A 22,504-nucleotide genomic window follows, 5' to 3' on the forward strand; every position below is an offset into this window, starting at 1 on the left:
TCCCCACCATACGTCATCTCACATAATTCAGAATTGATTGGCTGTAAGTACTCACGTGTGCAGTGCTGCGAAACGTCACGTGTAGTTTGAAGAGGAGACGAGAGAGCAGCATATAGCTAACTTCACCAGCGATTAAAAGAAGTAAAAAACTGAAAGAAAATGAATGAAGTTGACCATTTACTGGAGCACACATTTGAGACACTTAGTCTCGGAGAGAAACTGGAGGTAAAGCGCCTCGGTGCCCACCATCCACCGGATTTCCAAATGGTCCAGACTGCGGGCAAAGTTAAACGTGGGTTTAACGCTGAGTGGTTTGCTAAAAAGAAATGGCTAACGGCAAGCATCCAGAAGAATTCCCTCTTTTGCTTTCCTTGCCTGCTTTTTGGTGAAGATCAAGGTACTTGGTCGAGGACAGGTTACAAGGACTTAAAGCATCTTTCGGAGAGGACAATGAAGCATGAGAGCAGCAACAGTCATTTGGAAAATGCCGTAAAATTGGGATTACTTGGAAGGGTGAATGTTGCAGCTCAGATTGACAGCGCCTACAGACGCGGCATTGATTCTCATAATAGGAAGGTGGAAGAAAACAGGTACGTGCTTGGTCGGATCATCACCTGTATTAAACTGTGTGGGAAATGTGAGACAGCACTGCGGGGCCACAACGAGTCGGCGGACTCTCTGAATCCAGGGATATTCAGGTCAATTTTCGAGACAATGTGTGAGGGCGATTCCAGGCTTCAACGGCACTACGAAGCTCAGCTTGTTTTCAAAGGGACATCAAGCACCATACAGAATGAACTCTTGGACTGCATGTATGATGTGTACAGGGAGGGAATAGCCAAGCAAGTGGACAACACATCATTTGTTGCCGTTCAGGCCGACGAGACAACCGATGTCTCCTGTAAATCGCAAATGGTGATTGTGCTGCGATACATTATGCCTGACCTCACAGTTACAGAGCGTTTTTTGGAGTTTGTGGAAGTAAAGGACAAAACTGGTGTAGGTCTCTCTAACAGCATCAAGGCTGTTCTGGAACCCCTGAAGCTGAAAGAAAAGCTAAACGCTCAGACCTATGACGGGGCGGCCGTCATGAGCGGTAACGTGCGCGGGGTACAGACGGTGATGAAGGAGACGTACCCAAACGCTCAGTTTGTTCACTGCTACGCCCACCAACTGAACCTGACCCTGCAGCAACTGTGTTCAGCAAGGATGAGCATCCTGAAGGTGTTTTTTGCAGATCTAACTGCTTTTTCCACTTTTTTCTCCGGTGCTCCAAAACGTGTTGCAGCTCTTGCAGAGGCAACACAGAGACGCATCCCACGGCCACCGGCTGTGAGATGGAACTTTAAAAGCAGAACTGTGAACGCGGTTTGGGAGACCCGAGATGCACTACTTCAGTGTATGAAGCATATACGCGCACAACCAGGATGGGATGCGGTCACCATAAGTGAGGCATACGGCCTGTCAAAGAAACTGCGGGACCGAGCATTTATGCAGCTCCTGGAGTTTTTTTCGTTGCTTATGCCAGAAGTGGATGTTCTATACAACACTCTGCAAAAACGAAGCATCGATGCACCTGGGATCAACAGCGCGCTCTGCCGTTTCAAGGAACATGTTCAGAAAATGAGGCAGAAAACTGATGCATTGGCCGCCACTGCTCATGATGGAACAGACGAGCCAGGCCGACGAGTCAGCAGCACAGCGCTGGTGATGAAGGAGGCTTGTGACACAGTCATCTCACAGGTGGAACAGAGGTTCTCACAGAGTGACCATTTGATCGCTGCAAAGCTTGTTGACAGCTCATTCTTCCCACAGCATGTCCTGTCATTTCCTACACCTGAGCTTGACTGCGCCGTGAAACTGTGGCCTGCGTTGGGAAACAAGGAGAAGTTGAAGTCTGAGCTGACCACGCTCTACCGCCACAGTGAGCTTCACACTGGAAACACTGCCCTGTCTCTGTTGAAATCCATTCACGAGAACAACTTGGATGATACGTTTGCTGAGACTGTTATTTTGGTCAAAATAATAGTGACAACTCCGATGACGACATCCGAGTCAGAGAGGAACTTTTCCACCCTCAAAAGGATAAAGACTTTCACTCGCAACACCATGGGACAGCCGCGACTTAACGCATTGGCCATGCTTTCAATTGAAAGCCAGTTGATCCAGCAACTACAGGACTTCATCCCCAAAGTGATAGACACATTCTGTCAGAGGAAGGACCGCCGTGCCGCTTTTCTTTCCAAGTGAGCCTTCAGCTTTGGTAAGTTCATTTATGTCATATATTTTGTTGATCTTCTGTGTTTGGCCTCTGCTGGATCGATTGATATTGTGACCTCGATGATGAGTGTCTGTGTTTTCCTTATATTTACAGTCTATGGTGTTTTAATGCTAAAGCATTACGGTTGTTGTTATTGTTAAGAATTACTTTGTGATGGTGACCTTTACTCCATGTATGAAGGTGCATTACTATGACATCCCCACGCTGTGTACGTAAATGTATGCGCTCACAGTGTTGCTCCTGTGTCTTCAGTATGTAATTTGACACTCCCCCCTCTCTCTGTCCCCCCCCCCTCTCTCTCTCTCTCTCCCCCGACCTCTTTCTGCCCCCCCCCAGTTTTGTACACCTAGAAACGCCACTGCATACATAGCACAACCCTCTATTTAAGCTAGAGGGAACAGATGACACAAATACAACAAAGACAAATCAAAATAAAACTTGAATTGGAACCTTTAAAAATTGTGTTACCATGGAAACACCAGTGCATCTTGCAAACCTGACCCACGTGAAGACGTCCATCAACCCGGCACAGGTTATTTAGCGCGTTCACACCGGAGTACTTTTACCTGTACTTTTCCCGTTTAGTTCCGTTAGTGCCTGGAATTTTGCGTTGACACCAAAAAGAGTACTTAGTTCCGATAACTTTTACCCCCATTTTTAGTGCCTGATATACCCCTTTCACACCAAGGGCCCTTCTCACTTCGGTTAAATGGATTCCTTGCGTCCCTCACTTGCGTCGTTTCCCTGTGACTAGTCCCTCCCACTAGGGAAGCATGGAGAGACGCAAGGAAACCACGAGAAGCAGGGAAATGAGTTTTAAGAGCAATGGGACGTCCTTTCCTCCGGAGCGTCACGTTTGTGATGACGCCGCACAGCTGATCGTCTGACAGCAGCTCTGTCCCCCTTATTTCCACACACACCCCCGCCTCTGTTAGTACACATTTACTGACACAAACATTTGTATCATCTGTTGTAGACACAAATAAATAAAATAAAATAAGAACTCATTCTCAAAAAAGATAACGCCATTCTTAAAATGTATAAACGAACAATAGTTTGATTAATATTGATTAGAGTCCACAATAGAAATAAAATAATGGAGAGAAGAAAAAGATATATGTTATCTATGTTTGTTTGGATATGTAGCACATTAACATTTCAATAGCACTTAATGACTGACTGAATGGAAATGACAATAAATGAAAATGTAAAACGAAAAAAGCGATCATGAAAATGTTTCCAAAAAATTAATAAAATGATTTTTGACCACTTTGTTGTTCAGATATATCACATATTTGTAACTAAATGATACATGAATTGAAACAAAACACGGTATAAACTGAGGAGTGACTCCCGTGAGGTTCATGTGTTTTCTTCACTCCGCTGGGAAACGGCTCTCATGTCAAGAAGCATCAGATCAGTGCATGCACTGCCTCGTCCAATCAGTGAGCGATACACAGTAAGGGGGCGGCGCGAGTGTCTGAGGATTTCATCGGAGGATGGTCTGGTGGTTCCTCGATTATAGCTCCTCTCTCCTCGCTCCTCGGTCCTCCGGCAAAAATAAGGCCATTGGGACGCTACTCAAGATGGCGCAGACAAATCAACTTCCGGTGAGACCGAGACCGAGGAGCGAGGAAATGAATAATAAGAGAAGTGAAACGCAGCCCAAGGCTTTTCCCCTTCTAGCTCTGTGCTAGAGCTTTTCCGTGCTGCGTCATTGCGTCATGACGTAACCGTTTGCGTGCCTGCTTCATAAAGCCAAACCGCGCGGAAACACCTCACATCGACAACAACAACAATGGCCGATTTTATTGAAGCGCTACTCGTTTAGCTCTGTCAAAACTAAATGGAACGACTTTACAGTCGTTCCATGTTACATTCAAGACTTCTTTACAATCATCATCATCGACGACGATTCGGTAGGAGAAAGAAGGTAAATATACGTCCTATTCGATGGGGTTAGAGCTAGCTGTTGTTAGCCTCTGCAGGCGCCAAGCTCAAAATACCCAGCTTTGCAGCATTAATTACTATGGTATAACCAGTGTTGGGTGTACAACAAACGCGTTACAAAAGTAACGGAGTTACAGTAATATATTACTTTATTCTATAACGAAGTAATGTAACGCATTAATAATGAAATATGGGTCATATATTACCCGTTACAATGCCCAGTAACGCAGTTACAACACATTTTCCAACGCTTATTCCTCGTGTCCATCACTCCCTGCCGTCAAGTCTTTTTAACATACACAGCGAAAAGATTGTTCGGCTCTGGTTTTGTGTTTCTGCCGGCTCCGTTGCTCAGCCGATTATGTTTGGCTGCTGTTTAGCTCCTAGCCTCTGTCGTCCTGCCATTAGCAAAACGAGCTCACCGTCGTGCTCTGCTATCCGTGGAATCCCCGCTCCGGAATACCCCGACTGGGCTCCTCTCTGCCACGCTCCCAGGACTATCCACGAACCCTCCCTTAGTCCTGCCATCTCAACTGGGGTGTTTTCCATCACCGCTGCTGAGGTTCGAGGTCCGGTTTCTACCAGGCTAATGGTGCTAGCTGGCTCGCTGTTTTTCCCACATGTCCCACCCCGGAACCTCTGAACCTTCGGGGATAGAGCCTTCAGTATGGCAGCCCCCACTCTCTGGAACACTCTCCCTGCGGAGATCCACAACATCCCCACACTTGACGCCTTCAAAAGGCCCTCAAGTCCCATCTGTCTGCCAAGGACTTTGACCCCTAATCTATTTGTTGTTTTGTCTGTCTAACTGTTCGTCTGACTGCCTTTTTGTTTTTGTTATGTTTGTTTATACTCCTGTTCTTTCTTGTAAAGCGACCTTGGGTATCATGAAAGGCGCTATAGAAATCCAAGTTATTATTTTAACCCGAAATTAAATGGTGTTTTGTTTTTTAAGAATGTACTAGCATAGCGAGACATTCCAACACCAGAGAAAAATTGTGCGGGTAGATTAGTAAACCTGAGGCCTGTACTACGAAGCTGGTTCAACCTAACCTGGATATGTTTGAGTTAACCGGTTGGCCTAATCCAAAACATACGCGCTCTCGCTAAACGATACTACGACGCGGGTTATCAAGTGGATCGCTCAAGCCAGCCGTGTCCTATCTAGATAGGTGTGCGTTCACATGAAAGGGGTGGTATTTGGAGCATTCGACCAATCGCAAACATGGACAAGTGTACTGACAGCGCAGCGTCATACTTCCTGAATGAAAAGTCAACTATATAATTAGACAAATATGAAGACGTTAAACTTTAAACATCCATGACTTAAACACTTATCCAGGATAAAAGCCACATAGCTGCACCTGCAAGCAGGGGCGGACTGGGACACAAATTCAGCCCGGGACGTTCAGACGCACCGGCCCACACACCGGGCCGCGGGCCACCCTTGTAGCCTACAGATCAATTATACATCTACTATGCTCATATACTGTATACTGTTATGGCTGGATTCCCCAGAGACAAGCCATAACATAAAAGAGATGGACCTGATTAACTGTACTGGACCCTGCAGCTTTCTCACTTTCCTCAGGGTCAACTGCATAAGAAGAACATCAGCAATCAATTAAATTACCAATATTATATCAATATTAGGGGTGTAACGGTTCACAAACATTTCGGTTCGGTACGTACCTCGGTTTTTTAGTCTCGGTTCGGTACGTTTTTGGTACAGCAGAATTTGTTTTCACAAAACAAAACATATATATATATATATATATATATATTTTTTTTTATTATTATTAAACTGAATAATGTATTCACTCAAATAAATACAAAATAAAATGAACATTAAGGTGCAGCATTTCGATGAACTGAAATAATCTGTATTTGAACTGTACTAGTTCGTAAGCAGCCAGCTTGACATTATGACTTGCTTGTCATTGTATTTTCATGTTTTTTTAAAGAAAAATTAACTTGTCCACATTGCTTGCCGAAAGGGCAGATCTGCTGGCACTAACAATGCCTCCTGCTGTGGAGAACACCCTCTCTAGGGACAGAGGTAGCAGATACAGCCAGGTAGCGCTTTGCTAACATGGCAACATAAGGATATTTGGCGTTTGTAATAGCTTTGGCTCGGTCTGAACTCTCTGCGAGTGGTGGAGGCTTAAATGCTAGTGGGAGTTGGGTTTGCACATCAGTCTTTTCTTTTGGTACCGGTGATATTCACGTTCGGGTGATGCCTTTTCAAGAGTGTGCAAGTTTGATGTATTGCCAGCCGGGTAACCAATTTTAGTTGAACAATGCCGACAAACAGCTTTGGTTCGGTCCACCTGTCTTTGTCCGTCATCCTTGTACGTAACTGCGAAACCAAAATGTTCCCAAACCGGAGACTTCAATGATGCTGGAGGATTTTCGAGCTCAACTTTATCTGCGTTCGCCATTAATTTTCGACAGTTCCTCAAATTACTGACTACATTTGAACGCATCCCTCTGACCAGCTCTCATAGTATGCCTCTCATCCAATGAAATGACTTGCTCGCTCTATGACGCGTTGAACCCAATGTGATCAAGTTACTCTGAATGCTGCGACGCAGCACCTGAGATTACTTCCAAAAAATTGTTCACGTTCTCAATTTTTTACGTTTAACGTTATATGCGTTCGGTACACTTTGGTACACACCTGTACCGAACCGAAGGGCCCGTACCGAATAATTTCGGTACGTGTACCGTTACACCCCTAATCAATATCATGCATAATAATGTCAATCACTAAAATGAATGCAATAGTGAATTGGCCACACATCGCTGTGTTCTTATTATTGAATATTAATATTATTTAATGTAATTATTATTTAATATTATATAATTTAACTTGGAATATCATGAGCATATGACTCTATCCTAATGCATCTAACTGTATGCACAATATAATAGTCTGGCCAGCCCTGCAGCCCGTTCTAGGTTCTGATTGACTCTCTAGGTTAGCATTCTAGCTTCTGACTGGCTGTCCAGGTTGTCAATCACAGCCGTGGGCATATTATACTAGTCGTGACATTGCTAAACTTTTTTCATGACGGTTTTCTCAGTCAACTAATGCTATTGCTAACAGTAACATAAATTAACACAGCCCTGCAAACTGCACCTGCTGTCATTATATGCCGGGTCTGTGGTTCATCATCTTCCTTCTCATTCTCCTCCTTATTACTGCGACTGGGAGCGGGAGCCCTTCTACTAAACAGCTCTGTGATTTTCGAAAATGTTCCAGCATCTTCCTGTAGCAATTTTCGTTTTTTCATTCTGGCTTTTTCAGCCCCACCCTTTCTTTTTTTACTGATTGACAAGTTTGACAACCTATCAATAGCCCCGTTTACATGGAATGTTTTTCCGATCGTATCCGATCACTAAATAAAGCGATCCACGTTCACTCGTATACATGGGCCAAGCATTAAGCTGATTACAATTTCACCTGTACCGAAGTGGGCCGCCTCGAGTGGTCCGACCGCCCACTTCGGTACCGGCTCCCGGCCCATCGGGATTGACCATGGTGTTTCGTCAACTTAATGTGTCTTAAAATAATACTTCTGCATACAGTATTTGACACTGAGTGTTGCACGGCCAGATACGGCTCAAGAAGCTGACTCAGATAAGGAAATATATGATACATTATGATGCGATATGCCGCGGACTGTACTGTTACTTTGATCCGGTTACTTATGTTGTGGCAGATATTTAATTAAGCTTGCTTAATGCTAATGTTATAATATTAATGAAGTGAAGATGGCGCTGCCACGGGTGGCTGCCTGCTAGAGTTGCTGCACTTTTAGTGTACAGTTTTGCTGCTGTGTTTATTGTGTTTATTGTATTTTGTTACTTTGGCACAACAATTTCCTTCGGGATGAATAAAGTCTTATCTTATCTTAATAATAATATAAATTCCTTTTTCCGGAAGTGAGGGACTGCTGGCAAGTTGCTGCCGTTGTCTGTCGATTGTTTCGTGCTGTTTTCTGTTGAATGTTCCGTCAGCTACAAATCCGTCTGTCCCATCTAAGATTGTGACGATTTAATTTAGCCGTTTAACAATCTGTACACGCGCTAGTGCTACTGTGCTGTCACTCGGTAGCTTGAAGCTAGCCGCGCCAGTACATGGCTCACCGTACTAGACTACTTGGGCTGTGCTCTATTTCACCTGATAGCCTGATCTGGTGCGCCCTGCAAAGCACACCTGTTCAGATCTGTCCGCTGCCATTCTGCCAGCTCTCCTGCGTGCAAATATCCCCCTGTGGATTGCTGCCAACACGAAGGCCGCCCCACACAGGTTAGCTACTACCGGCTAACCTGTCACTCGTCCCCAGCGCCATACGTCTGGTTTCTCCGCCTCGAGAGAAAACTTGCGGCTACAACCAACACGACTACTCGTCCGCCTCAGCAGTGTAGGTTTGTCGCTTCACTTCAACCATTTGGATCATCAAACCGCTGGATTACTTTGTTTTTAACTACTCATGTGGATTTTTAAACTGCTCCTATGGAGCACTCTGTGTCTCACGGTAACGAGCAATCAATCAATGTTTATTTATATAGCCCAATATCACAAATGTTACATTTGTCTCAGTGGACTTCACAGTTTGTACAGAATATCAGTATGGCAATACGACACCCTCTGTCCTTAGACCCTCTGTCCTTAGACCCTCACATCGTACAAGGAAACACTTCCAGAGAAAACCCACAGTTTAAAGGGAAAAATGGGAGAAACCTCAGGGAGAGCAACAGAGGAGGGATCTCTCTCCCAGGACGGACAGACGTGCAATAGATGCCGTGTGTAAATTGAAAAGATAATACATTCGCAACTAGGGATGCACGATAATTATCGGTCCGATATTATGAATTATGACGTCATCCCGATAAACCCGATAACAGTATTAATAGCCCCGATAATATACAATATATTTTTTGGGTTAAAAAAAAAAGGAAAAAATACTGCGGTGTGGGTGGATTGGGATGAGGGGCGCTTGTTTTTCACTCGGCTCCTCCCGTTTTGCCAGTACTGTGGTATTAGTGGTTTAGGAAGAGGGGAGTTCTTCACAAATCCAGCGCTCCCTAACTCATGCCTGGCTGTGACGTAAATGGTGTGCGGCCGTGAAGCCAGGACAGTAAACAAACATGTCGTCGGTGGTTTGGGCGTTGGAGCTATGTGCAACTCAAGGCATATGCTCGAACCGGAGCTGCCTGGACGCTGCAATCATGTTGCGCACTATCCGTGCTGAGTGTGCTGACTTTTCGTACAATGTCCCACTGTCTGGCTTCCTGCATAAAGTCAAGTGGCGAAATGTCGCTCCTCTGTTTTCATTTAAACAGCTCCTTATATCCGTTAGCGCAGCTAGCTAGCACCAGATGCTAACAACAACAATGCACGTAAGGTCTCTCTCTCGCTCGGGCCACACATACACACACACACCCTCCCGGTCCTCCAGATGGCCAGTCGGTGCCTGCCGGTGAGCGTGGAAGTGTGGTCTGCCACAAGCGGGCGGCAGGAGCGGGGCTGTCAGCATCAGCTTGTAGATGGTATTTTAAACTCGATGCGCTCTGAAACTACGGGGCGGCCAAGGAAAAAAAATACACATGCGTTAATCGCGTTAAAATAATTAGTGGCGTACATTTTTTTTTATTATTGGTCTTGAGAAGCAGGAAGTTATCGGTATCGGTTTCAAAAACCCAATATCGTGCATCCCTATTTGCAACATACGTAGTCCAAATGTTTGGAAATGCATGTGTGTATAATAGGAAGATGAATCCACAAGGATATCCATCCAGGACCTATGATCCAGGACCACAGCCACGACTCAAGATCCAGGGCTCGCGATCCAGGACACAGGACCGCAGGATCATCCATGACTCCGGATCCCGGCGTATATAGACACCAAAAAGAAAGACATTTGGGGAAGCTGGGTTAATCGGAACATGAGAGTACACAGGTATAGACAGAGAGAATGAAGAAGTAAGATGTCCCCCGACAAACTAAGCATATATCAGCAAAACTAGGGGCTGAATCTAATCAGCCCTAACTATAAGCTTTATCAAAAAGGAAGGTCTTAAGCACACTCTTAAAAACGGATAGGGTGTCTGCCGCCCGAACACAAACTGGAAGCTGATTCCACAAATGTGGAGCTTGATAAGAAAAGGCTATGGCTCCCATTGTACTTTTAGAGACTCTAGGAACAACCAACAACCCTGCATTCTGGGAACGCAATGCCCTAGTAGGACAGTATGGTATAATGAGTTATTTAACCAGTTAAGCCCTGAGCCTGTTTTTCAGGTTTCAGGCTCGAAAATGCCACTAACACAACAAATTATATATCTTCACTTCTAAAAGGGGTAAATTAATAATTATTTTTCTCAAAGCAAGGTTACATCTTTGAGTTGGATGTAGAAGTGTCAGAATCAATATAGATGTTTTTTATTTTAAAGTAAATTCAGATGGAACATAGTAAAAACATGTAAATTCTAATGTCCACCTAAAAAAAAATGCCCTAGTAGGACAGTAGGGTATAATGAGTTATTTAACCAGCTAAAAAAAAAACTTTACTTATAGTGAAAACCACCCTTGCATGATGGGTTAGTAGACTAAAAGCTTTAGGAATCCAAACTATAACATATAATAAGTACCCTGTATCAAGATTGATGCAAAACAAGTGAAATTTGACCTTTTTCACTGTAAAAATCATTTCATTATTTTGAATTATCACTATAGGTATTTGTTATGTGTTTGTGCCCTGATCAGGGGCTCCTAGTGTGATGTGTCATGTCTAGCTGTAGTTTCCTGTTATGGTTTTGTAGTCCTTATCGTTTCCCCTCCAGGTGTACCCATTTGTAATTAACCCAGGTGTGTCTTGTCTCGTCATTACCTCATGTATAAGTATTCTGCCTTCCCCTTTGTCTGGTGCTGATCCTGTCTGTGCAGTATGTGTTCTTGTCTGTCATTACTTTATATTTCCTTTGTTCAACCATGGTGGTAATTATTAATTAAATTCTTTTTTTTGATTACTTCGGCTACCGTCTCCTTTATTATGTTGCCTTGACTCGACATTGAGCCTGCTAACAGTCAATGGTAACGTAATAGTATTCATTCCATCCAAATACAACTGTTGTGAAAAAAATAATAAAATAAAATAAAACATAGGCCTACTCTTACAGTGAGCCTCTGAATTAGCCCCGAGCGAAAAATGCTAACCTATTACTGCACCGAAAATCACTCCTCGCTCCCTTATTACTTATGCTAGCTGCACATCCAACACATTGTTTATGATCGCAAGGAGACACAGAATCTAACGGTGCCCACCTCAACACTGAAAGATACAAACTCGCGACGTTATCAACAAAAACGTACATCAAAACAAATGGCGCTAGCGCTAATGCGCTAGGCTAACAATGACTTACCTTCCTCGTTGTCTGGTCTAAACTGGGCTTCAATGGCATTAAAACGATGATGTAGTTCATCCATAGATTAATATCCAATGGGGCTGTGTCCCCTTTGAAATGTTCTGATAATCTATAAGCAATAAAACTGCAATTCCGTTATCTGCTATCCGCTCTGTGCTCCGTGCGCTCCGGGTCCTGCTGCATTTCCTGCTTCGTTACGTTGTAAACAATAAATTAAGTCGGCTGCGTAATGTACTTAAGCTGGCTGGCATTCTTTATACTTTACGCAGGACCATATCTCTGGAACCCATTGGTCGATTCTTGTGATTTACACCTTTTTCTTAACCATCAGAACCAATAGAATCGATGGGCAGTTCCCAAATCTACGTAAACATTACCATAGCGGTCGTAATAGAGAAGCAAACGAAGCATATGAACCGGGTGATTTGCTACCGTAATTTCTCGTTTGGAATATGAGGAAATGAACTGCGGTCTGGTTCTCCCTGTGTGTGTGTTTTGCTGCGTTTACCGGTCCGGCGGGCGGAGCTGCAGGATTTCTGCTTCACACACACGTTGCATACCGCTATTTTACTGTCTTTTTCGGACACCTTAAAATAATGCCAGACCGGAGAAGCCATTTTGGCGAGCTTGTTTTGCCGCACACACAGAGAAAAGTGTCATGTATTTTACGTCATGCGATCGGCTTTCACGATCGGCATGTTTAGAGAGCACCGATCGATCGGTAGAGAGTGAGTATCGGCCGATCTCGATCGGAGCATCCCTACTTTATACCGAGTATATTGCCATAAATATGATGATGGATTATCAGTAAACAAATTATACGTGACACAAAGACATTGGATTAACCTTGAGATGCGTTTTTATTCCGTTGAACACAACTTTTGATCACAAATCAAAAAAGGTAAGACGTAATTATTGTAATATTTTGGAACCGGATGTTGTTTACTTTCTCTTTTCTGGCTGATAGCTCCAGGAATTCGAGGTCTTACAGTGATGACATTACATGTGTGGAATCTGTGGAGTCTCAGCTTTAAATCGTATATCTTGTTTGTGCAGTTAAGATAGTAATAAGGGCATTTCTACCGTGTGTTGTGTGTAAAAAAGCGTTAGCATTAGTTAGCATTTTTTCGCTCAATGCTAATTCAAAGGCTTGGTATTACTCTTGTGTTTTTTTTTAGCTAACAATTGTTCTTATTGTCAGTTAGCGGAGTTTCTTACCTTTAAAAGGGTATGAAACATTAATAGTTTCATAAATGTTAAGAAGCCCTGAGACATGTGAGAAAAAAAAAACTGTGGGAGGGGTCCACTGGGGGGACCTTCGGGCTTAACTGGTTAAGGTAAGATGGCGCCTGCCCATTAAGGGCTTTGTAGGCGAGAACAATAATTTTAAATTCTATCCTGTGTTCTATAGGGAACCAGTATAAGGCAGCCAGAACAGGAGTAATGTGGTCCCTTTTCCTAACTCTGGTTAGTACACAAGCTGCAGCATTTTGAATCAGCTGAAGCGACTTGACTGACTTCTTGGTACTCCCTGATAATAAGGAGTTACAATAATCCAGCCTTGAAGTAACAAATGCATGGACTAGTTTCTCTGCATCGTTTTGAGGCAAGATATGCCTGATTTTTGCAATGTTACGGAGATGGAAGTAGGCGGTCCTTGAAATAGATTTTATGTGGGCGTTAAAGGATACATCCTGATCAAATATAACACCAAGATTCCTTACAGTCTCACTGGAGGCCAAATTAATGCCATCCATAGTTAGTATATCTTTAGATAATTTGTTTCGTAGATTCTTCGGGCGGAGTACAATAACTTGGTCGTGTTTAACATCAGAAAGTTTAAGGTCATCCACGTTTTAAGTCCTTGAGGCAGTCTTGAATTTTATTTAGATGATTAATTTCATCAGGCTTGATTGATAAATATAGTTGAGTATCATCTGCATAACAATGAAAGTTTACAGAATGATTCCTTGGAAGAATGTATAATGTGAACAAAATAGGTCCGAGCACTGAGCCCTGTGGCACTCCATGGCTAACTTTGGTTTGCGTGGAAGATTCATCGTTGACACGTACAAACAGAGCGTTCAGATAGATAGGACCTAAACCAGCCTAAAGCAGTTCCCTTTATGCCAACTAAGTGCTCTAATCTTTGCAATAGGATATCATGGTCGATAGTATCAAATGCAGCACTGAGATCGAGCAAAACAAGAATAGAGACAAGTCCCTTGTCTGAGGCTATTATAATGTCATTTGTGACTTTAACCAGAGCTGTCTCTGTGCTATGATGTGTTCTAAAGCCAGACTGAAAATCTTCAAATAAATCATTGGTTTTTAAGTAATCACACAACTGTTTTGCGACCGCTTTCTCAACATTTGTTGAGAGCAACGGAAGATTAGAAATAGTTCTATAGTTGGCTAAAACCTCTGGATCGAGGTTGTGCTTTTTAAGAAGCGGTTTTATCACTGCTACTTTGAATGATTGTGGAACATAGCCTGATAATAAAGACATATTCATAATATTTAATAAATAAGTGCTAATTAATGGAAAAACGTCCTTCAACAGCTTAGTTGGAATTGGGTCTAACATGCACGTTGATGGTTTAGAAGAGAGAATCATTGAATTTAATTGTTCAAGGTTAATGGCTGAAAAGCATTCTAGTTTACAGTGTAATATTAGAACTTACGTTTCCGGGAGCTGTTGATAACACTATACTGGTCAAAGGCAAGAGGTCATTAATTTTGTTTCTAAGAGTAACAATTTTATCGTTAAAAAAGCACATAAAATCATTACTACTGAGTGCTATGGGAATAGAAGGCTCAATCGAGCTATGGCTCTCTGTCAGTCTGACTTCACTTTTGGGAGAACCATAGAAAGGGGTGAAAATTGATCAAATGTATCCGAAAATAGTGTCTCATAAGGCGGATAGAGTCCCCTGAATACTCTCCTTACATTCCTCCAGAGTCAGAAAAAGTGTAAGTTAACTTTTGGAAGAACCATAGAAAAGGGGTGAAAATGGACAACTCCCCTTGCATTCCTCCAGAGATCAGTTCAAAAACTTAAAGTTTGGTAAGAACCATACTGGGGGGTCTCCATGCAACAATTGTATCCGAGCCAAAGCACTCATGTAGCGGACACATTCCTCCATGATGTGAAACAGCCGTTTTTTTTCTGAGTCCTCTCAAAAACCGGGTTTCCGATTTCGTGCAGAAGGTAGCATGAAAAACATGAATGCATTTTTTTGACGGAGGAGGGGAGGTCTCGATTCCCCTCTCTATTGTAAAATGCAACGGGGGAGTGGAAAAGTGTCCGGGGCTTCCGCCCGAAGCGCCGAAGACTTGAGCTCTTTGGAGCTCCTCCTCCGTTGGCACTCCTTTTTGTTCGAGAATGTTTTTAAACTTCATTTTAGATTATTTTAAGATATAACTGACCGTTTTCTTTACTTTTTTCTGCTTTCCACTGGTGGGGGCGCATGGCAGACCGCCTATGAGCTCCCAAATTCGGCCTGGAGCCTCCAGGAATTGTGGGCTATAGTGTTAAAATGCCTGATTAATATGTTAGTAATGCTGGCAGCAGGTTCACTGCTGTTAGCAGGGTCTCACACTCGCAGGCAAAAGGCAAACAGGTTTTTTCACACTTCCAGGAGACAGACCGCAGAAACCACCTCTCTGTGGCCCTTCACAGAGCCCCAAAGGTCGGACTAAGCAGCTCCAGCATGTCTCCCTAACATGCATACTTCCATAACCTTGCACACCGTGAGACCCCGGGCCCCCGGACTTAAGCACTCCCCCACGGACTAAACCCAGATGATCACACCCTACAGAACCTCATGCCCCTGGAAACCCTAAATTATTTGCTTATCGCGACAGGCCTATGTACACAATAAAACAGTGGAAACAAACATGTGTTTGACTTTCATTAGTGAATGAAACGTTGTGCCCTTTATAGTCTATGTCCAATATCGTGTATTTTTATATATTGTATATATATCCTATATATATGCTAAGGTCCCGCTACTGAAACGATAGCAGTCATTTAGAGCGCATATGTGTAATTGAAATCCATGATATCAAAATCTCACTCCAGCCAGGTACCCAAAGTTGGCAACCCTGATTTATATTTGTAATATATAGCTTTACCTCATTTTAAAGCTGCATTTATTTATTTTTAAATGCACAAACTAAAGCACAACAAGATATGTCTCTATTATGTGTCAGATGTGCAAGTGTCTAACTGGATGGACTCCATCTCTCTTTGAGCTTTGTGGTAGTGATTATTTTGTCAAATGAATGGTCTCAAAGTTAACATTTAGAAAAACACAAAATGTTTATTTTAATTCCTGTAGTTGGCTAATAAGTAATATGGTAATCTCTGTTATTGCAGATGGCTGAACTTCAGGTAGACGATAACACAAGCAGCAGAATGACTTCATCAGCAGAGGTAAGTTACTTTAACTTTTAAAAGTAAAAATCCTGGTTAAATAATTATTCATATTTGAGTGAAAACAATGACATTCTGTTTTAAAGTTTAGCAGTCTAGAGTCCTGTTGATTTAAGTTTTCAGAATTGTTTACATGGCTACATTTGAGTCTAAACAATGAAGAATTAAAAAAGCATTCGTTATACTGAGTGAATCGTATTGGTTGCTAGGAAACATCTGGCAAAATCAATCAAAGATGTAAACAGGAAGTCACCTGTAGCTAATAGTGAGTGCTAAAGCTACAGTAGCATATACAAGGAGATGTTAACATCTGATCATTCACATTTACTCAGAGGTGGGAGAAGTACTCAGGTCTTGTACTTGAGTAAAAGTAGAAGTACTCAGATCTTGTACTTGAGTAAAAGTAGAAGTACTCGGGTCTTGTACTTGAGTAAAAGTAGAAGTACTCAGATCTTGTACTTGAGTAAAAGTAGAAGTACTCAGATCTTGTACTTGAGTGAAAGTAGAAGTACCAGAGTGTAGGAATACTCTGTTACAGTAAAAGTCCTGCATTCAAAATGTTCCTCAAGTAAAAGTATAAAAGTATTCTCATCAAAATATAGTGAAAGTAGCTACAGTAAAAGTAGTCATTGTGCAAATTGGTCCATTTCAGAATAATATATATGATATGTTTTATAATGATTGATCATTAAAGTGTTCTCAAAGCTGGTAAAGGTGCAGCTAGTTTGAATGGCTTTGTATACTGCAGGGTAGCTTGTGGATTTACTCCAGGTGGAACTAAAGTCTGATTCAACACTTGATTATATTTCACATCATTCATCCAGATCTGTAGAGTAACTAAAGGTATTAAATACATGTAGTGGAGTAAAAGTACACCATTTACCTCTGAACTGTAGTGGAGTAGAAGTACACTGTAGCATCAAATGGAAATATTCAAGTCAAGTACAAGCACCTCCAAATTGTACTTAAGTACAGTACCTGAGTAAATGTACTTCCTACCTCTGAATTTACTGATATAATGTGATCATTTAATGTTCATTATTTTCAAATTCACGGTGTAGATATTTTAATAGCTAGTGATACCTGGATACTAAAACTAATTTATAAAACAATGAAATTGGTTTGTGTGCTTCAACCCTTTTAGTTTTTTGTATTTAGCTATAGATAACTCTAACCTTATAACAGATAAAGTATGCAATATTCCATCATGATATTGGTTGAAAAAAACACATTTAGATTTTGCATGTTTTGAATAATATTTAAAAACATTTTGTCTGTGAGAGCCAACCCCTTTGTATTCATTTAAAAATAACAACAAATCATTCTGAATCAATCAACCAATCAGTGCGTCCTTGTTGTTTAGAGTTGTATCAAGTTAATGGGTATTTATACTTCTTCCTTTATTCAGCGGTATTTTAGGCTACAACGAGTCAGAATGCATTCTCGGGTTTCATTAAAAACCTTACTTTACTTCTGTCACGTTCATTTTTAACTTGCATCAAGACATTCATGTGTCCTCCAATACAGTGTTTTTCAAAGTGTGGGCCCCGACCGTCAGGGGGGGTCACGCAAAGTTTCGCAGAATTGCTTGCATACATCAGATTTATTTCTACTTTGTTGAGGAAATATTATTTTGCAAAGCACTGGAAGAGACATTTTCCAAGTTTTAGATGAGTACATCATCTGAAATGGACTTGACTGGTCTCGTTGTGTGGGTGTGTGTTCAGATGGGGCAGTGGGGCTATGACCGGCAAAAAAAGCGGAGTGACAGCTTTGATCAGGTGGAAGGCCCCACATGTAGTGGCAACGCACTGCATGCTCCATCGCGAGGAACTTGTTGCTAAGCGTATTTTGTGTAACGAGATAGGCGCAAAGTTTGAGGGGTTACTGCTCCACTCCAACGTGCGCTGGCTTTCCCATGGGGCGGTGCTGAATTGTGTTTTTGAATTGTGTTTTTGAACTGCGAAGGGAGATCAGTGAATTCCTCTCTTCTGAAAATCATCAACTGGCTGGCCGTTTTTCAGATGCCTCATGGCTCCGGAAACTTGCATACTGTTTCACTCCCTCAGTACTGGCTGTATGTCAAAAAAGGCTATCCCGCTCTGGCTGAGAGGGCTCTCAAATCCTTTCTTCCATTTGCCACCACATACCTCAGCGAGTCTGGCTTTTCTACATTGAAGCCGGTATTGAAAACAAAGCGCAGAGGACGTTTGCAAGTGGACAATGACAAACCTAAAACCTAGGATTGATAAACTGTGTAGGAGCCACCAAGCCCACCCCTCCCACTAGTGAGGGAACAGGTATACACAAAGAGACACACAGTGCAATGACAAGGACTGTTGTTTATATATATATGAATATAAATATGTTTATTGTTAATATTACTGTTGAATATTATATATAATATTAAAAAGGTATAAATAGCTTTAAAAAATGCTAACAAATATGTTAATTGTTCATATTACTGTTCAACATTTTATAATATTATAAAGAAAGAAATCACTTTAAAAATGCTTTAAAAATATGTTTACTGTTGATATTACTATTTAATATTGTGTTAAGAATGTGTATAACAGAAGACACAATGAATGTAATGAATGACAAACAAAAGATAAATACAAAAAATGTTTAGAAGAATAACTAATTATTTATACAAATATATATTAAGAAAATGTATTAAGCTGTATGATTAATTTGTCATTATCTTCCATCATAAAGTAATTCAAAAAAAATGGCAACGGGGGTCCCCGCCAGAGGATAATGCTATATGGGGGTCCTTGGCATAGCAAAGTTTGGGAACCCCTGCTCTAATATTACTCTCTGTTGATTTGTTGTTTTGTTTTATAGGAAGAGACCTGCAAAAACCCAGATAGGCTTTATGATGATGGGGAGAAGAGTATCATCAGAGAACAGCTGGATCAACATCAGTCTACAGCCATGATAGGAAAACCACACACCTGTGACCAGTGTGAGAAGAGTTTCTGGGGTTCAGGGAATTTGAAGATCCACAAACGTACCCACACTGGAGAAAAACCTTTCACCTGTGACCAGTGTGAGAAGAGCTTTAGCCAGTCAGGCTATTTGAAGGTTCACCAGAGAACCCACACTGGAGAAAAACCTTTCACCTGTGACCAGTGTGAGAAGAGTTTCTGGAGTTCAGGGAATTTGAAGGCCCATCAGGGAACCCACACTGGAGAAAAACCTTTCACCTGTGACCAGTGTAAGAAGAGCTTTAGCCATTCAGGCTCTTTGAAGATTCACCAGAGAACCCACACTGGAGAAAAACCTTTCACCTGTGACCAGTGTGAGAAGAGCTTTAGTATCTCAAGCAATTTTAAGGTCCACCAGCAAACCCACACTGGAGAAAAACCTTTCACCTGTGACCAGTGTGAGAAGAGTTTCTGGAGTTCAGGGACTTTGAAGGCCCACCAGCGAACCCACACCGGAGAAAAACCTTTCACCTGTGACCAGTGTGAGAAGAGCTTTAGCCGGTCAGCCGATTTGAAGTCTCACCTGCGAACCCACACTACAGAAAAGCCTTTCACCTGTGACCAGTGTGAGAAGAGCTTTAGCCAGTCAGGCTATTTGAAGGTCCACCAGCGAACCCACACTGGAGAAAAGCCTTTCACCTGTGACCAGTGTGAGAAGAGCTTTAGCCGGTCAGGCGATTTGAAGGTCCACCAGCGAACCCACACTGGAGAAAAGCCTTTCACCTGTGACCAGTGTGAGAAGAGTTTCTGGAGTTTTAGGCGATTTGAAGGTCCACCATCGAACCCACACTGGAGAAAAACCTTTCACCTGTGACCAGTGTGAGAAGACCTTTAGCCGGTCAGGCTATTTGAGGATCCACCAGCGAACCCACACTGGAGAAAAGCCTTTCACCTGTGACCAGTGTGAGAAGAGTTTCTGGAGTTCAGGGACTTTGAAGGTCCACCAGCGAACCCACACTGGAGAAAAACCCTTCACCTGTGACCAGTGTGAGAAGAGCTTTAACAAGTCAGGCATTTTGAAGATTCACAAACGTACCCACATTGAAGAGAAACCCTACTCCTGTAACCAGTGTGAGAAGAGCTTTAGGCAGTCAGGCCATTTTAAGGCCCACCAGCAAACCCACACTGGAGAAAAGCCTTTCACCTGTGACCAGTGTGAGAAGAGCTTTAGCCGGTCAGGCGATTTGAAGGTCCACCAGCGAACCCACACTGGAGAAAAACCTTTCACCTGTGACCAGTGTGAGAAGGGTTTCACGGACTCACGCTCATTGAAGCGCCACCAGCGAATCCACTCCTTTGACCAGTGGGATAAAGAGTTCAGTGACTCATACAGTGTGAAGCTCCACCAGCCTTCCCACACTGGAGAAAAACCTGACGTCTGTGACCAGAGTGAGAAGAGCTTTAGCCAGTCAGGTGATTTGAGGATCCATCAGCGAACCCACACTGGAGAAAAGCCTTTCACCTGTGACCAGTGTGAGAAGAGCTTTAGTCAGTCAGGCCATTTAAGGGTCCACCAGAGAATCCACACCGGAGAGAAACCCTACTCCTGTGACCAGTGTGAGAATAGTTTTAGCAGGTCAGACTCATTGAAGGTCCACCAGCGAACCCACAATGGAGAAAATCCTTTCACCTGTGACCCGTGTGGGAAGAGCTTTAGCCGGTCAGGCTGTTTGAAGCGCCACCAGCGAACCCACACTGGAGAAAAACCTTTCACCTGTTACAAGTGTGAGAAAAGTTTCAAGGACTCACGCTCACTGAAGCGCCACCAGCGAATCCACTCCTTTGACCAGTGGAAGAAAGAGTTCAGTGACTCATACAGTGTGAAGCTCCACCAGCCTACCCACACTGGAGAAAAACCTGACGTCTGTGCTCCCTGTGAGAAGAGTTTCAGAGAACCAGACCACATGGGAGAACACCTTCACTAGTGCACTGAGACTGTTCAGAAAGAGTGAGCTGGACTGTTTGACACAACTCGCTGTTAAAGGATGTTGTGTGTATTTTAAAAGTTGTTCAAATGTTCTCAATAATATTCAAATGTATGCAATGAAGTTGTCAACTTGTATTTTTTCAACAGCAATAACACACACACACAAAGCTTCCTAAAGAACAAGACACCACAGTCACTTAAAGGGGACCTATCTCGCAAAATGCACTTTTGTACGTCTTTTATACATGAATATGTGTCCCCGGTGTATCAGGGAACTCACCAAGTGTCAGAAAACACAACCCTCTCTCTTTTCCTCCATACCCAAATCTCTAAAAACGGGGCTGCAACGGAGCTGATACAGACTTGAAATTGTTCTGACGTCAGAAACAGGGAGCTCCGCCTATATGGGCAACTCTCCACCTATCAGGGGAATGGGGGTTTGGCCACGGCCATTGCCGCTCAAAAGCGCTGGAGACGCTGTAGTACATATGCCAGACCTGTAAGTGGCGCTGTAGTCTGCTAGAAAAGCAGCGAAGACGACTTCTCACAGAATCAGCCGTTGCAAAAACAGGGCTGGAAAAGAGCAAATAGAGCGAAAATGAGGCATGGCTAAAATGCATGATCTGTTTGGTATTTTGAAGAAAAAAACTTCACAGAAATGTTTTATATAGGTATGGCCCTACAATATATTATTCAAATATAGCATGATAGGTCCACTTTAAATGTAATAATGTTATAAATATAAACAAGCTAAAGCCTACTGATTTCTAAAAGTGTGCAGAGAGCCTTTAGTCTCATATAAGCTAGATAGAGCGTCGCTTTGAACCATAAACTATTACTGTTGCTGACTGTACTCATTCAGGCAATTTTACAATCAGAAAGAGGTTCCACAGGGGTCTATCCTTGGTCCATTCATGTTTACATTAGATGTTACTATTAGAGTATTCGTTATTCTCGCGTCCAGGAGAGAAGCTTAGGATAAATGAGACCAATGGAGTCTCTGGCATAAGGTTCAAATGGGTACTTTAATTAAAATGGCGCCGTAATGTTACAGGCAGAAGATGGTTCTGTGGGAGAGAGAAGCTGCAGTTCCCTCTCGCAGTCGCGGCCGTGGAGAAGAGACTCCACACACATTCGTCTTTCCCGCTTGCATCCCCCATCGCTCCTCCTCTCTGGGGGCTGTGGTAGGGGACCTCCCCCCTCGGTCTTCTGTGTCCGATATCGCGCATAACAGAGGATTCAGACATTCTATCTTCATTGTAAACCTCCACATGCCTTTTCTCCTCATACTCTCATTCATGACTTTTTATTTAATCCATTTTAACGACTGCAATCATTTGTTTAATAATACTGGAAATACTTTACGACAGTTATCATTTACGGTAGTTGAGGATGTTGTCATACCAACTCATGTCTGTAAACAAAACTTAAAATAACTGTCCCTTCCTTTAATATTCAGCAATAGTAATATCTCGATGTATATA

The 22,504-nt window shown here is 42.6% G+C and overlaps 1 protein-coding gene across 1 annotated transcript in view; it reads left to right on the forward strand.

Annotated features, from left to right (window-relative positions):
• Positions 1–21,137, forward strand: part of LOC117538267 (oocyte zinc finger protein XlCOF6-like) — a 115,981-nt gene extending 94,844 nt beyond the window's left edge. The window contains 3 exon segments of the mRNA XM_034203867.1: positions 16,047–16,103; positions 18,951–19,855; positions 19,857–21,137. Of these exon segments, the coding sequence (XP_034059758.1) occupies positions 16,047–16,103; positions 18,951–19,855; positions 19,857–21,018 (2,124 nt within the window). The 3' untranslated portion in view covers positions 21,019–21,137.
• Positions 21,138–22,504: the final 1,367 nt, after the last annotated feature.

Source organism: Gymnodraco acuticeps, unplaced genomic scaffold (genome assembly GCF_902827175.1).
Source record: "Gymnodraco acuticeps unplaced genomic scaffold, fGymAcu1.1, whole genome shotgun sequence".
NCBI lineage: Eukaryota > Metazoa > Chordata > Actinopteri > Perciformes > Bathydraconidae > Gymnodraco > Gymnodraco acuticeps.